At 43.8% G+C, this 14,728-nt stretch overlaps 2 protein-coding genes across 17 annotated transcripts in view; both read left to right on the top strand.

The window, feature by feature from the left end:
- Positions 1-14,728, top strand: part of LOC126540634 (coiled-coil domain-containing protein AGAP005037-like) — a 592,903-nt gene that overhangs the window by 123,954 nt on the left and 454,221 nt on the right. The gene's annotated exons all lie outside the window — the stretch shown is intronic.
- The window catches only part of LOC126540632 (uncharacterized), a 35,522-nt gene that overhangs the window by 16,645 nt on the left and 4,149 nt on the right, over positions 1-14,728 (top strand). For 2 of the 3 annotated variants that reach the window (XM_050187474.2, XM_055076179.2), the window contains exons 4-5: positions 7,351-7,446; positions 9,996-10,037. In XM_050187474.2, the coding sequence (XP_050043431.1) occupies positions 7,351-7,446; positions 9,996-10,037 (138 nt within the window). The remainder of the gene's footprint in view (positions 1-7,350; positions 7,447-9,995; positions 10,038-14,728) is intronic. The other variant, XM_050187475.3, reaches the window with a different exon arrangement.

Genomic DNA, 14,728 nt, shown 5'->3' with positions numbered 1-14,728 from the left:
CATTCCGCTCTAAGAGAGCCAAGGTCTTGGGCTAGCCGACGCTTGAAATAGTTTATTTCATTAGAGCGGTAGAAGCATCGCGAAAGTAAAGTGGAATTTCTGACATCACGACGACGTGCAGCAGCTCTGCACTTGAAGGGAGAAATTAAACGCAAGAAGTTGAAATTTATCCTGTCATTTTCATCTCTAGTAATCAGCTTTTTTCCTTTTTTTTTTTTTGCAGAAAAATAAACGAAAGTGGTGTTCCTGAAATATGCCGAAACTATTATGGCCTGATTAATTGTTGCCCTTTTGCACATTGGACGTAGCGTCCGACTACACGAGACATGTCAAAGAAAATTAAAACGTCCACTTTTCGAAAAGTACACATTTTCACATTTTTATAAGTGGGTGGTGCTCTTACTGCAAGTAAGTCAAATACATGCGCAGGCTTTAATGTTTACGGTATTTATTGCCATATATTGTTTATCTATTCCTAGATAGGTGTAAAGTTAGCGTCGATGGCTACGAAAATTTCCAAGAAAAATATAAGCTTTATTTCACTGCAGGTTCCGTTTTCTAACATCACATAACCTAATCATATAAACTTCGAGAAGTTGGCGCCATTATAGTGGGGTCATCAGGTTCGCCTCGCGCCGTCGTAAGGCAAGCAAAAGCAACTAAATCCCAAAGCCGTAAGAAAAGCTACAGTCAGTCTAAGAACACGAACACTTGCCAAGATTCGTACACGACTAAAGCAAGGCGCAGAGTAGAAGGCGAGACCACGAAAAGAAAAAAAATGGCAGTTTCGCCCTTGGGCAAAGCGTTGAAAGAGATATCAAAGTTTGGCGTAGCGCTCGAGGTACTCGCGCGGTATTCTAACAATGCGTGGAGGCAACATGGCGAGTTGCAGCATGCCAAACAGCTGCTGACCCGGCGCCGTGGAAGAAGGGAAAAAAAGTAGAAAGGAGCATGAAGTCACCCAGCTATAGCCTTAGCAAGCCAAACTTGTCACGCCTGGGCCTCAATGTGCGCGGTGGCTTTCGGGTAGGAATAGGCCCCGCAAGGTTGCGGAGGCATTGAAAACACGGAGGAACGGAAGCATAGGAGCTGCCCCGACCAGCCCGGATGAGTTGGAGAGAGTGTGGCGAAAGTCACGAGCTGTTCTTCGCAAAGGAGCACTGGGACCGGTGTATCTGACATCCCCGTTGCCATAGCAACCGCGCTCGTGAACCTCTCGCTGCTGTTCTCGGAATAGAAGTAGCGAGATGAGATTTTTCAGCGCAGGTCTTTGACAGAGCACGTTCGGTTGGCGTTACAAGCAGTGTTTGGCGTCCAGTTGGTGAGCTTTAAAATTGCGTTTTAGGTCTGTGAGTGTGAGTGTCAGCCGAGCGCCACGTAATCACGGCGCGGACCTTCGTCGTCTTCTTCAACGTGCCACGCGAAAAACACAGGAGTGCGTCTGTTTCACGAAAACTGTTATAAAAGATTCGTAGGCTTTGTTCTGACGCGCGTCGGCAGTGCACGCTTCCAGCGGCTCGTCGCAACGCAAGTTCCAAGCTCGCGCCCATTTGCTCCGCCAAGCTGATTGGAGACGCGCAGAGGGCGATGACGCACCAAGATGGCTGCACCTCGGGCTTCAAAAACTTGATGTCAGGGGTTCTGCTATTTTGTTTATTTCCTCCACGATTCAAAAGAATTGTGACTTCCGCGTTGCACTCCTAAGACCTAGGACGCGGGATGGAATCTCCACTGCGGCGGTCGCATTTCGATGGCGGCGAAGTGCAATAAAGTTCGTGTACCGTGCTTCAGATGCACGTTATAAGAACCCCAGGTTGTCGAAATTAATCCGGAGTGCCACACTTTACTGCGTGCCCCGTAATCATACCTTGGTTTTGGCGCGTAAGAACCCAAGAATTTATTATTTATTATTACGGTTAAAAAAAAAGAATGCTTGGTTTGCGGTAGCCTTCATACGAGTCATCAGATGATCGTCCTGTACTGTTTCGCCCTCTCGTTCCCAACAGATACTTGCGTTTACTTTAGGTCTGACTCCCGATGCTTCGGCTGCAAAGTGTTCTCGACAAGTGGGCACTGCTTGCAATATCGCGTTCTCGGTTTCCTGGCCTATTTAAGCTTATCGAGAGCCGATGTATACGCTGGGCATGGCCTCCGAGATATTGCGCGGCGACGGGGTAACAATGGGAGGCGTTCCTTTTATGCGTTCGTCGCCTCACGGAGAACAAAGGAAGTAGCCTTTGTTGAAGGTGAGAAAAAAAAAAAAAACGGGCAGCTCACAACTCAAGACACTCGCAGGGAAAACGCCTTCTTTTGAGCGAGCTTCAACTTCAAAAGCGGCTGCTTCGTACGCTTGAGTTCCTGCAGAAACTGTTTCCGCCAAAACTACGCGCGGCGTGCGTGTGTAAGCTTGAACAAAACGGTTCCGAAAAGGCGAAAGAAACTGTGAACTGCAGATGACACAAAAAACGGACACTGAGAGGTCATCTTTCAGCTAGACAAGAAATCTCAGAGCCTGCGTTGCAGTCTGCAAAACGTTGCAGCGGCACTTACCGATCGTCAGAGAGCTTAACAACTGCTCTGAAGCAAGATCATAGGCTAGGCCCCGTGAGCACAAATGACCGAACGCTCCATATCTTTTAATGTAGAAATACACCAGAATCCGAGTCTTACTGATAAAATGGCAACCGCCGTTATTATAATGGGTAAACAAAATCTGTATACATTGTCGTGGTCATGCAAAAAAAAAGAAAAAACTTTAGCTATCGCATTATTTTACCCCTCATGCTTGCACTATGTGTAAAGAAAATTACCTTAATTTAACGAATAATTCTATTCTTTATGGAATATTAGCACTATTTATGACAAAGAGTGCTAAAAACTTATAACATTGTGAGAGTGTTGTACACCCTTATAAGTTTCACCACGCTTAGAGTGACAAAGCGCCATCGAAGTGTAATGAGTTGAGCGGCCTTGGCAGAGATTATTCTCTACTTCCTTGTCGACGACATCCCAGTTTGCGATAAAGAACCTTCGAAACACTGTTTTGTAGCACTGGATTTCATTTAGCCGCACCTGTAGTTCTCACCACAATTGCCTTGGCTCTTGGTAACAGTTTCAAAAATATTTGGTTATAGCTGTTTGCTGTTTTTTTTTTTCTTTCACTTTGTTTTGTTCCTTTATTTTTCTTTATTACTCTATTTCTATTTCCTTTCTTTTTACGCCACCCGTCTGCCTATATTCAACTTCTGTTTCGTGTATTTCTCAGGTAATTACGTTTTAAATTATAAAATGTATGCTTCCCGATTCTGGGCCAATCGCATAAAGTGGCTGCGCGCCATCTGCACAAGAAAGATCTACCCCGCACTACCACTCTATAACGCTCGCGCTTCTGCGCTGTGTATATGGAAGAAATTCTGCAGGCCTACTCGATTTTCATCTTTCATTTTTTTTTTTTTTTTTTGCGCACGCACTCGTGGGTTCTCAGTCACCGACCATACCGTACCCTAACCAACGGCAGGAATCCGAATAGTTAGCTCAGCACCAAGCCTGCTGCAGCAAAACATAACACACTGCGCACCGCCCACGGCTGTCTGCAGTTTGTCGAGCTGTCGAATGCAACTAGCAGGCGCCCTCAACACGCGAGAACTGAATCAACACACTCCGCATCGGAGCACGTCCGCCTCTCCTCTAACGTATATCGTCGCTGACATGAAAACGAATTGGTGCGCTAATGCCCGCGCGCGCACAGCTGTGGGCCAAGTCTTGCTTCAGCTCGCGCGTATTACGTTTCCGCGTTCGCGTCTCTTGTGTTTCCAAGCCCCGGGAGCACACGTAGCGTACGATCCAGGCGCCATGAAACGCATCCTCTGTAGGGGATCCACTTCGAGCGGTACCGCCATACAGCGATAAACGCGTTTTCGCCATCGATCTACAATGGAGCGAGCGAGGGGTGCCACTGCCCGGAGGTAACGGTTCCGCAAGGCGACTTGCCTTTTTCGAAGCTCTGAGAAAAAAAAAATGGCTGTGGTTAAGCTAAGGTTAAGCCCAGGATGCGAAGCATACTAGCCTTTGTTTTAGTTGTTGAACCACTGTTTAGCCTGGTGAACTGCTGTTGCTTGGCTATATTTGGTTCGGCTAGACGAAGAAACAACTCATGCAGGCGAGCGCACGAGCTGAGACCCGGCTATGTAGCTACGCGGCCGCAAGCGAGCGCACGAGTTGAGCCTCCGCTTTTGCAGCTGTTATGCCGTCATATGGTAGCTACGCGGCCGCGCGCGGCGCAGCAAGGAAGAGCGTGGTTGTGCGGCTAGTATGCTTCGCATAAAAAAGAGAAAGAGCCCTTTGCCGAAAAGTTCGCCGCGGGCTCTAGCTTTCTTGCTCGCGCACAGTTGATACTCTGACCCCTTCGTTATGCTCGTATCGTTTATTGTGTTTGCACCCCGAGTGGCAGAGCCCATTGGGGATTATGGGTGGTGCTTGGATATTTGTGAGATCTAGCACGGCTTTGTTCGGGACGTACAGTCCAGAGCAAAACATTGGGGATCAGTGTTGTCCCGAATCCTCTCTTTCTTTATTTTTCGCAGCTTGGGCATGACAGTTGAAATTAAACGGCCTAACCTACGCGTGCGCGATTGACCAATGCAATGTTTCTATTATTTTTTTGTTTTCGCTGACGCTGCAGTCTCCGGACTTTTGCTCGCTACTGTACGTTACGGCTATTTGTATTGCTCCTTGTAGTTTAGTTACGAATTGCACTAGCGCCGCGAAAATTCTTTTGGGGGCTTCAGTGCATAACGTTCAGTTCACTGTTTACGAACCAGATTCTGAGTTTCTTTATCGTACCGTGCACTTCAGCGCTCTTGATTGCCGTTCTATAGAAAATTCGTTCACAGCTGATTCGTTTCATATTTTTATTTCTGGTGCATAAATAAAGCGCTGGGCTTTTGAGTATAACAAAACTTGTTCCTGAGCTAGTTGCTCCGTGCCTTAAAACACAAGAGTCACGGCGCTAAGCAGACGAGGACGAAGTGAGACACAAACGAGATATACGGGCGCCATACGCACGCATCTCCAAATGTGAACGATGTTTGAGTGGTAACACTCCCCGTACGTATGTTTTTTTCTTATACTCTGAACAATGATCGTGTTCATAAAGTTGTTCAGACGATTGCGTTCACTATGTCAATCTTCACTTGGGCCAGATTGCGCCTCTCGTAACAGTACCACGAAGTTGGGAAGAGCGCTGCAGTTCCTGGTATCGTTCCTGGTATCAGTTCCAGTTACGTTTCTTTCTCCGCTGTGGTATACGGCCTCTGCTATTGATGGCACACGAAATGCGAAAGTGCGAACTCTGCAGTAACAAATCATCTCCGAAAGGCGGTGATGGAGTAAGACCAATAAAAAATCTGGCGAGGCGGCATGATTTGCAAAGGCGCATAGGACAGAGCAAAGCGAGAGAATGGCGGGCAACCGCACTCGCAAGCTTCGGTCCTGAATTTACTGTTGAAATAGCGACGATTCCGTGAACAGCGCAGGGAGTGAATATCCGAAAAATCCCACGCGTGGGAATATACGCATGTGTGTGGCAGGACGACTGGCAAAACAAAAATAAAGGAAAAAAAAAATCGTGATATCGGCATTGCCTAGGAAACACAAAATGCGTCTGCACAGTATGCAGCTTCCTTCCTGAACGCTCTTTTCTCTTTTCTGTCAGAATATTTATCATTTGTGTAGCTTTTTAGCACTTTCATACGCCTGTATTCGATGTCGGCGCACATACCATCATTTTCGCTGAGCCCGTATACGCGCCGTTGTTTCAGCAAGGAAGTCTGTGGTGAGAACGCGCGTGTTCGTATTTCGCAGCCGCGTATCGCGTGCTTCGTATAACGCTGGCTGCAGAAACATTCCCGTCGTCTTCAGCGCCACGTGAGTGCAATCCTCTGGAAGTCAGGAAAAAAATGCAAATGTACTCGTGTTCACGATTTCTTAAGCGCCGTAAGGAAATTTACTTACTTAGTGTCTAAGTGAGTTTCTCCAGCCTCAATTCATCTTCTCTCGCGACAGCACAGAACATTAAAAGCGTAAATTACGCGCACCAGCAGCACGACGTGAGGAGACAATGAAGCAACCGTTTGTTTTCGCATGTTCGCCTCAATCTCGTCGCATTTTCGAGAGTGTGGCCTGAGCGACTCGGCGAAACGGTTTGCGCCTTAACCGACGCTATAATTAACGTGCGACGTCTCATAGTTTGTTTTTTTTTTCTCTCAACGTACCCACGCCCAACATTCTTGCTTTAGACAACCCTTCTGAAAATCGGTGTTCCTCTTAATTTCCGTGATTTTTCGAAATATTATGTCGTTATGAAATTTTACACCATTTTTATGTCAACGCTGGCGAGCAAGCGTCAATTGCACGTTAACTTTGCATTTATTTGTGCGGCGATGCTTGGTCAGGAGATTTGAATTCTAAAGCCGTAGTAAAGCTAATAACGGGCCACGCATTTTTCAATACGTTTTCGTAGAGCGATTCGAAGTGAAGTTCAGATACAGCGGGCGTAGATTTACACGAAAGCTTTCGTGTATAACTTTGTCGGGGATGCCTCAGACTTGGGTCCTCTGACTCAGTTTATATATAGCCCCTGAACCCTCTCTTTGCCACGAGGCATAGCTTGTTCTCAGCCCGTGGTCGCGGGGTTCTAATCCGAGCCGTGGCGTCCACATGTCGACGTGGAGAAAATGCAAAAAAAGAAAGAAAACACTCGTGTATTGTACTCTGCTTGTACGCAGAACTCTCAGCGTTCAACAGTAACTACGATGCTCTAGTTTGATTTGACACGTGAAAGTGCGCAAGCGATAATCCCCTCGCGCATCTTTTGCTTGCATAACTCAAATAAGAGTGAATATTCATGAGGCTATAAGCACTTAACACGCACTCGCTGCGGTAAACCTCAGTGCCAATGGCGCTCTGCTGCTGATGTCGAGGTCGCGAGTTCGGCTGCCAGCAATGAACTAAGATATTTAGGAGCGCGTCACAAGAACATCAGATTCTCAAAAACATCCTGGAGCCCTCCACTACGGCATCTCTCATAGCCCCGGAGGGGCTTTGGGACGTTACATGCAATCAATCAATCAATCAATCAATCAATCAATCAATCAATCAATCAATCAATCAATCAATCAATCAATCAATCAATCAATCAATCAATCAATCAATCAAACAGTCAGTCAGTCAGTCAGTCAATCAATCAATCAATCAAATAATTAATCAATCAATCAATCAATCAATCAATCAATTTAACACGGACGTTGGCTGTCGTCACCCTCTATATCAAGTCTTCTTGCGCGCTTCCAGTTCGACCAGGTGATGGCTGAGAAGCTCGTAATCGGCTGCATCACGGGAAACCTCACCATCGCCGAATTTCGGAACCGCTGCCTGAAGCCTCCATTGGTCTGCCTTACTCTTCTTCTCATCTTAATTTTTTTTTTTTTTTTTTGCTCAGCGCGTTAACTGATTTCTTCTTTTTTGTTTTCATAAGCCGTAGAAAAGTAATACGAAATCACAAAGCAACCTTCGACTTAACCTACGTACCTGTCTTTTGTCGTTTGGTAACTACTTCGCGCTATACACCCTGGAAACTTAACGAGATACGAAGTAGTCTAACCTGCCGCCTTGCTTTGAATAACAAGTGACCTTTACAATGTTCACTATTCTCAGCGTGAGAGTAGATCGGTCGTTGAGACAGCGCAGGCTTGGCAAGACAGTGAGCCAGGACGCACGCTGCCAACGGCGGGTAGGTGGCGGCACACTCGCGAAACCCAAGCATCGGCTTTCCTCGACGTCACATGATCCGGCATATTAATTTTTAGCTGTCGATAAACTGTTTCAGGACGCCAGGCTACACGTATATATATAGTTGGTTGCCCTTGAGGATCAGCGCTATTTTCTTGCGTCACCTAGCTGCAATGCCAGTGACGCTTACGCTTACGGTTACTATTTTTTCACGCCTACACAGTGACGGGCGATTAAACCACCGTCGATCCATTCTCTGTTTTATTACTTATCTCGTACGGCAATTCCAGTAGCCGACGTTTCGTAACCGTAAGGCCTGTGGCACCAAAGCAAGAGTTGTGCAGAACGACGTCCAGCTATTTTCGGCGCTACATTGAAAGAAGCCGGATAGTCAATATTTCCCTGGAGGAGGGGAAGGGAGGGGGGGGGGGAAGTGAACCAATTTACCTAGCGCAATCCGGGAGCTTCAACATGTTCTGCGTGAGAAATTTGATTTCCTTTTTTTTATTCTCGATTACGGTTCGATCAAAAACCGTACCATCAATTGCTGTGGCACTCTTTTGCTGTCGCGTACACTTTAGTGTGATTACTGAGTACGGTTTAGCAGATAGAATACGAAAAACGTTACCTCATAAAAAAGAAAATGCTTTTTTTTTAGCAAAGTGCCGAAAGTTTCGTTTATCCCGCGTGTCCGACCGGTACAATTAACTGTCAGACGGTATAGAGAGCAGAGGATACTTTTTGCGACATCAGCGGCAGGCAAAAGAAAAAGAAAGGAATGGCTTCAATTACAGGGAGCTATACATAAAATGTCACCGTTGCTGCTTTGTACAGCGTGATTGAGAAGGTGTGCAAATTTGATATCGCCATGTTTCTGCTATTGCTCCTGCTCTGATGCCAAGTTCACTATCCAGATTTCAGAATACGAAATTGTAAGCAGAAAAAAAAATATCCTCATGAACAATTGACTGCTATAGGGTGTGCGCCGACATGTGTTAATCCCCCGTAATTAGGGGCGTATTAAGTACCTTAGAAAAAACTGAAAGTGAAATTTCCAAATCTCCCCCTATAAAAGGCTTTGATTATTTGATGCTCTGGCTCGGCCCTTCACTCGGGGTTAACGCCTTGCATTTGTGCCTGTCGTCAATGTTGTATTCTTCCGGTTGCAGTTCGCGGAAGCCAGAGAGATTGATGTCGGCTGCAAGAAAAAAAAAAGGGTTCTTAATAATTCTGTTCAACGACCTAACGTAAATTTTGAGGCTGGAATGTATGCGTTTTCACGTATTGCAATTCGCTACTATAGCAAGCACAATCGTCTTGAACTGTTATCTAGAACTTGTTATCAAATGCACATCGTTACATATACATTATAGGAGGTTGTTGCGGGCTTCCCTCGCTCTCTATGTGGCTACGATAATTACCTAAACTAAGCATTATTAAGCGATAAATAAATGAGAGATTGTCTGTGCAGCCCATTCTCTAAGCTGTGTATTGTCCGAATTAAAGTATCTTTAACTTTGGACGTCCTTGTCCTGGCTGACCGGAGAACAGAAAACACTACTTTTTCAAAAGAATTAGAACACACAGAAAATCAAACGAAGTAATGTGTTCTATTTAAGGTGACAAATATCATTGCTACTAGGGCAACTTAACACTTCAGACACTGCTTACATATTCGTGTTTGAATTATATTTTGCTGTATGCGACTGCTCATCAGGGTTATGCAATGATAGCGGCTGAATGGTTCAACCTCAGTACCTAAATGTAACAAACATGAGTATAAGGGAATAATCGACTATAGCGAAGTATATTAGCATGTACCGAAGACACGGCTATAGCGAACATCGGATATATCACAAGAGTAATTTTGTGTCGGATGCGGCTTCGTCATAACGAGGCTCGAGTATATTAGTTAAATTTAGTAATTATTCTCATGTGGCGCTGTTTCTGCAAGCAACGAGTGTTCATTTCAAAGATGAAATGCAAAATAGTTAAGTTTGCAATTGTCCGAAATCATTTTGCAAATTTATAAATGCACAATCACGTCGAGGCGTAGGTCTACTTTACGCGATACAGATGTTTGCAGCAGTGTGAAGTCGTGGATCTGCGCTCCCGTGTCCAGCACAGCCGCGCCTAACGTAATGGTGTTTAACACTTGTTCATTTTGGGTACAGAACAGCCGTCTTTTATTTTTGCTGCCCTTACAGGCCGGTCGTGTCGTTCGTTGCGTCGGGGGAACGCTTCCACAGGTACGTCTCTGAGTGGGCGTGGGAGCCTCACTGCGAGTTTCATCAAACCGAGCAGAAACACGGCTTCCTTGACGGATGCTGCTGAACGGTTCTATTATTATTATTATTATTACTACTACTACTACTACTACTACTACTACTACTATTATTATTATTATTATTATTATTATTATTATTATTATTATTATTATTATTATTATTATTATTATTATTATTATTATTATTTATCACTCCCAAGAACGACCCTGTGGTCTGAGTTCTGGCGCACGCATACATTAAGAGCCCAAATAAAAGAAAGACAGAAAAAAAAAGCTGCAGGGGAATATCAGTAAAGAAACGCACACACACATTCACAATGAAACAAAAAGAAACAATTGTGAAGAGTGGACATAGAACTAACCGCAAGGTAAATGCAAAAGAAAAAGGAGGAGGAAGGCAGTTGAACACTGTGTGAAACTATGAAACAACAGCGCAAAGATCGGGAGAGAGAAATGACAACGAGTTATAAAAACGTATCGAGATCACGAAAATAAGCATTATAAAAGATGTAATACCAATCAATCAAACAATTAATAAATCATTTATTTACCGTGTCTAGGAACAACCCTGAGGTTTGAGTACTGGCGCGCATAAAAACAAAAAAGATTATAATAGAACTACAAGAAAGTTATGCGTAAAAAAAATGGGACGAGAAACAAAAAAGAAAAGTTACTGCATAAACAAGATAATAATAATAATAATAATAATAATAATAATAGTTTCTTTACACACATCCAAAATCAAAACAAAGAAACGGGCCTAAGTCCACGAGGACTTATGCGACTAGGCCCGGCAGAGTCGGTACAGTGATGTGGTTTCATATTTACACGATAGGTGAAAAGGTAGTCATTTACATAATAACACATTTTTTTATAACTTTCAGAAGAATGGTTGGTAGTATTACCTGTTAACAGACAATGACATAGTAAACAAAGACAAACACATAAACAACTTAAGTAAAGAATCAGAACTAAATTTCAACATTTCATCAATAATTTCTTCAACTGATTTGTTTTAAGTTGCCGAAAAGAATTCATCAGCTAAATAATTAAATATTTTTGGGATTTCTACACTTCTCGCTTCTCCATACTTAGTAGTGGAATAGGGTACTTTAAAACGTTTTTTTGTTTCTTAACAATCGAGGTGTATCGTATGCCTGTTTGAATTCATCGCTCCAATTATGCCGCATAATAACCGTTCTGGTAAATAAATCCTCGAATGTGCAGAATTATAATTCATGAAAAGCATTGTTATCATGTAGTGTAGTACCATAAGCAACATTTCTTAATGTGTTTTTTAGTACTTTATCAATCCGATTTTTCCAGCGCTCGGCACAAAAGGCGAAGATCGTTATACCATACCTCAGCACACTGTACGCTAGTGCATGAACTATCATTTTCTTGACTGCTAGAGGTACTAGACCCTTTATGTTGAAAAGCAGATTTGCAACACCCTGTAGTTTGACACATAAAAACGCCATGCGATGCTGCCAAGACATGCCGCTGTTGAACGTTATACCCAGATATTTGAATGTCTCCACATATTTTATAGCAGTGCATTTACATTAAATACAATGTTTATCATGTAGAAATATTGGCAAGCTTATTTCTTAAGTTTTTAATTGACTTCGAAAGCAGATGATTTTTATTTTCTTAGCGCTGGCATATACACAATTTTCTTCAAACCATTGCATGACCTTATGAGTTGCATTCTGTAGGGCGTTAATAGCTTTCTCATAACGCATATGACGAACCGTATCATCTGCATATTGATACACAGTGGCTTTTGTAATTATCGTGGGAAAGTCGTTCATAAATAAATTGATTAAGAGAGGGGACAACACGGATCCCTGTGGAACCCCAGCTGTAATATATTTCCTAGCGCTGACAATTTCTTTACTGCCCAAAACTATCTGTGACTTGTCATGTAAATAATTGCAAATAAGATCAAAAAAGTGTTCCCTGAAACACAAACGAAACAACTTTTCCAATTAAATGTCGTGATTTACAGTTTCGAACGCTTTTGCTAAATCCAAAAATAAAGCACAACTATACAGGTTCTTATCTAAAACATAATATAATTCATTGGTGAACTCTTCTAACAGTCTAATAGTACCTCGCTCAGCAACAAAACCAAACTGTCTTGGTGCTGGGATTAAAAATTTCTTTACGAAAGAAGTCATACAATCAAACAGAAACTTTTCCAGTATTTGAGAGAGATTAGGCTAAACAGAGATAGGTCTATAGTTTTCAACTTCATCTTTTCCTGCTTTATACTGTGGCTTCATAATCGCCGTTTTTAATGTCTCCGGAATTGATGCGGTGCTTATAAAACCAATAATCATAAAAAGCAGTATGTCTGCTAATGTGTCAAAATTTCTTCTGCGTGTGGCCACAGCCAGCCCATCTATACCTGGTTGTTTATTAGGTCGGAAACTGAAAATTATTCTCCTCAGATCTTCCTTCGAAAACGTGGGCAAAAAACCAGATGCTTCAGCTGTTCATTTGAGCGAGCAAGTGTGTCTCTGCGACTTCGCTGTGTTAGAAAAACGCGTGAAAAAACGATTGAAATAATCTATCACTATATCTGGCTTCTCTGAAAAAGATTCTAAGAAATTCGCAGGTATCGCACTATTGCCTCGCAGCTTATTAATTAAAGCCCAAGTTCTTGCTGAATTTTTGTGTGCTTGGTTAAAAAAATATATAATAATAATAATAATAATAATAATAGTAATAATAATAATAATAATAATACTGATAATAATCGTCGCGCCTGAATTTATCTTGCCCCTTTATTACGTGGGCACAATTGGCAGTGGCTCTGGCTACGGGTTCTGAAATTATGCGTCGTGCTTCAGTAGAACGGTCATAACACGCTGCTACGAGGTTACACACTGCGTTGACAATCCCCATAAAGCCTGTAAAAGGAGGTGCCAATTTTCTGAAGTACACAGATACACAGTTCATAGGACCGTTCAAGTAGCTTTCACAAGTAGATTTACGGAATGGACATTCCATGTGTCCATAAAATATAGACACAGTCACATTTAAAGAATTACTTTTTTGGAAACGCCTAAAGACTGCACAAAAGCCCACATCAACATCTATATTGAATTAAATCCCCTGATTTGTCTGATGTTAAAGGATCCCTGATGCGGTTTGGACAAATTTTGTAGACGCGTAGGGTACAGCTACAGTAAACCATTCGTGCCAACACTAAGGTGACGCGTCTCATATTAGGAGAGATGCTGATGATTACGATACTCTCCCCCTAGGCGTGATTTTCCTCCTCGAATTGTTCGCCGAGCACTAGGGCTAAGCTCCGCCTCCACTGGCTTTGTGTCATGCTGTGACGTCATTTTGTCTACTTTCGGTTGTTTTGGAGACAGCGCGCGAAGCCTCTCCAACCTCTCCGGTAGCCGTCTGGCTGGGAATCCCCAGCGAGATCTATCCAAGCAGAAGGCATTGCAAGCGTTTTGCCGCAAGGCCGAATGTGTCTGGTATTTCGGCAAACGCAGACGAGCTATGCGTTTTGACGGATGGGCGGACGCGTAAACGAGAGCGGCTTGCACAGTGCCGCCACCTGGTGGCGCAGAGCTGAACCAGCCAAAGGGTGCTCATTTTGATTTAGCCAAGTGTAAAACATTTTGAACATTTAAAAAGACTGCGTGTTCACGATTATGCTGCTGCCTAAAATTTACACCAGCAGAAATATAGAATACACTTGGCTACTGCTATATTAACTCAGTGTTTGTCTGGCTGCGCTCTGTGCCACCAGGTTGTTGTACTCTGCAAGCCGCTCACGGTTATCCTTCCACCCATCCGGCAAAATGCCCAGTCCGCCTGCATTTACCGGAATATCGGAGACGCTAAAATTCTCCGCTGTTGTTGTAACCCTCCAGCGTGAAGTGACGGCCGATCGGATACCCGCAGCCCGATGCGCTGCAGCCACTCCTCTGGCATGTTGCCTTGCAGTGGGACACTATGTCGCAGCTTGACATCTCGCCAATCAATGCGTTTGCAGCGCACAATGCAACAAGGGCGATTCATGGTCCTCGCAAAGAGAAACCTCGAGACCAACACTGACCGTGCAGCTCGCATGAACGCGGACCACTTTGTAGCACAAGAAAACGACACTTGCTGCGTGCCGGAAGTACTTTAGTGTAGTGACATAGTGTCCTTGTGTGCCTGCGATACTTTAGTGGTGCAGGTGGGGCATACACAACCCCTTCTCACACTCTGTCCTTGTGTATTCTCTTTCCGTTACTTTTTTTTTATCGAAACACCTTAACCGTCATTGCAACTATTACGGACAGCATTTGTTCACCATAAAGTTGGAAAAATTATCGATGACGCAACGCGGGCAGTCAGTCGGAGAACTTGACCACCTGACGTCACGCGGGCCGATGGAGACGTGGCGGCTCACTCAGAGGAGCGGCGCCGTTGCGATCGGTAGCGATGCACATTTTTACAACCTTAAAATAAGTTACACGCTTTATTCGGAACGCTTAAACGTGTCCTTTAATAATTAGCAGGGCCTACTCTAAGGACTCAGTAAATTTGTACAAAATCATCCAAATTGTTTCAGAGTGCCTTTAGCAGATATCGGCGAGCAGTGTTGAATTCGACACTATGTTTTCTTGTGTGCGTCGT

This window comes from Dermacentor andersoni, chromosome 2 (assembly GCF_023375885.2).
Source record: "Dermacentor andersoni chromosome 2, qqDerAnde1_hic_scaffold, whole genome shotgun sequence".
NCBI lineage: Eukaryota > Metazoa > Arthropoda > Arachnida > Ixodida > Ixodidae > Dermacentor > Dermacentor andersoni.
The sequence above is the reverse complement of the archived record's forward strand: the minus strand, read 5'-3'. Positions and strand labels throughout refer to the sequence as shown.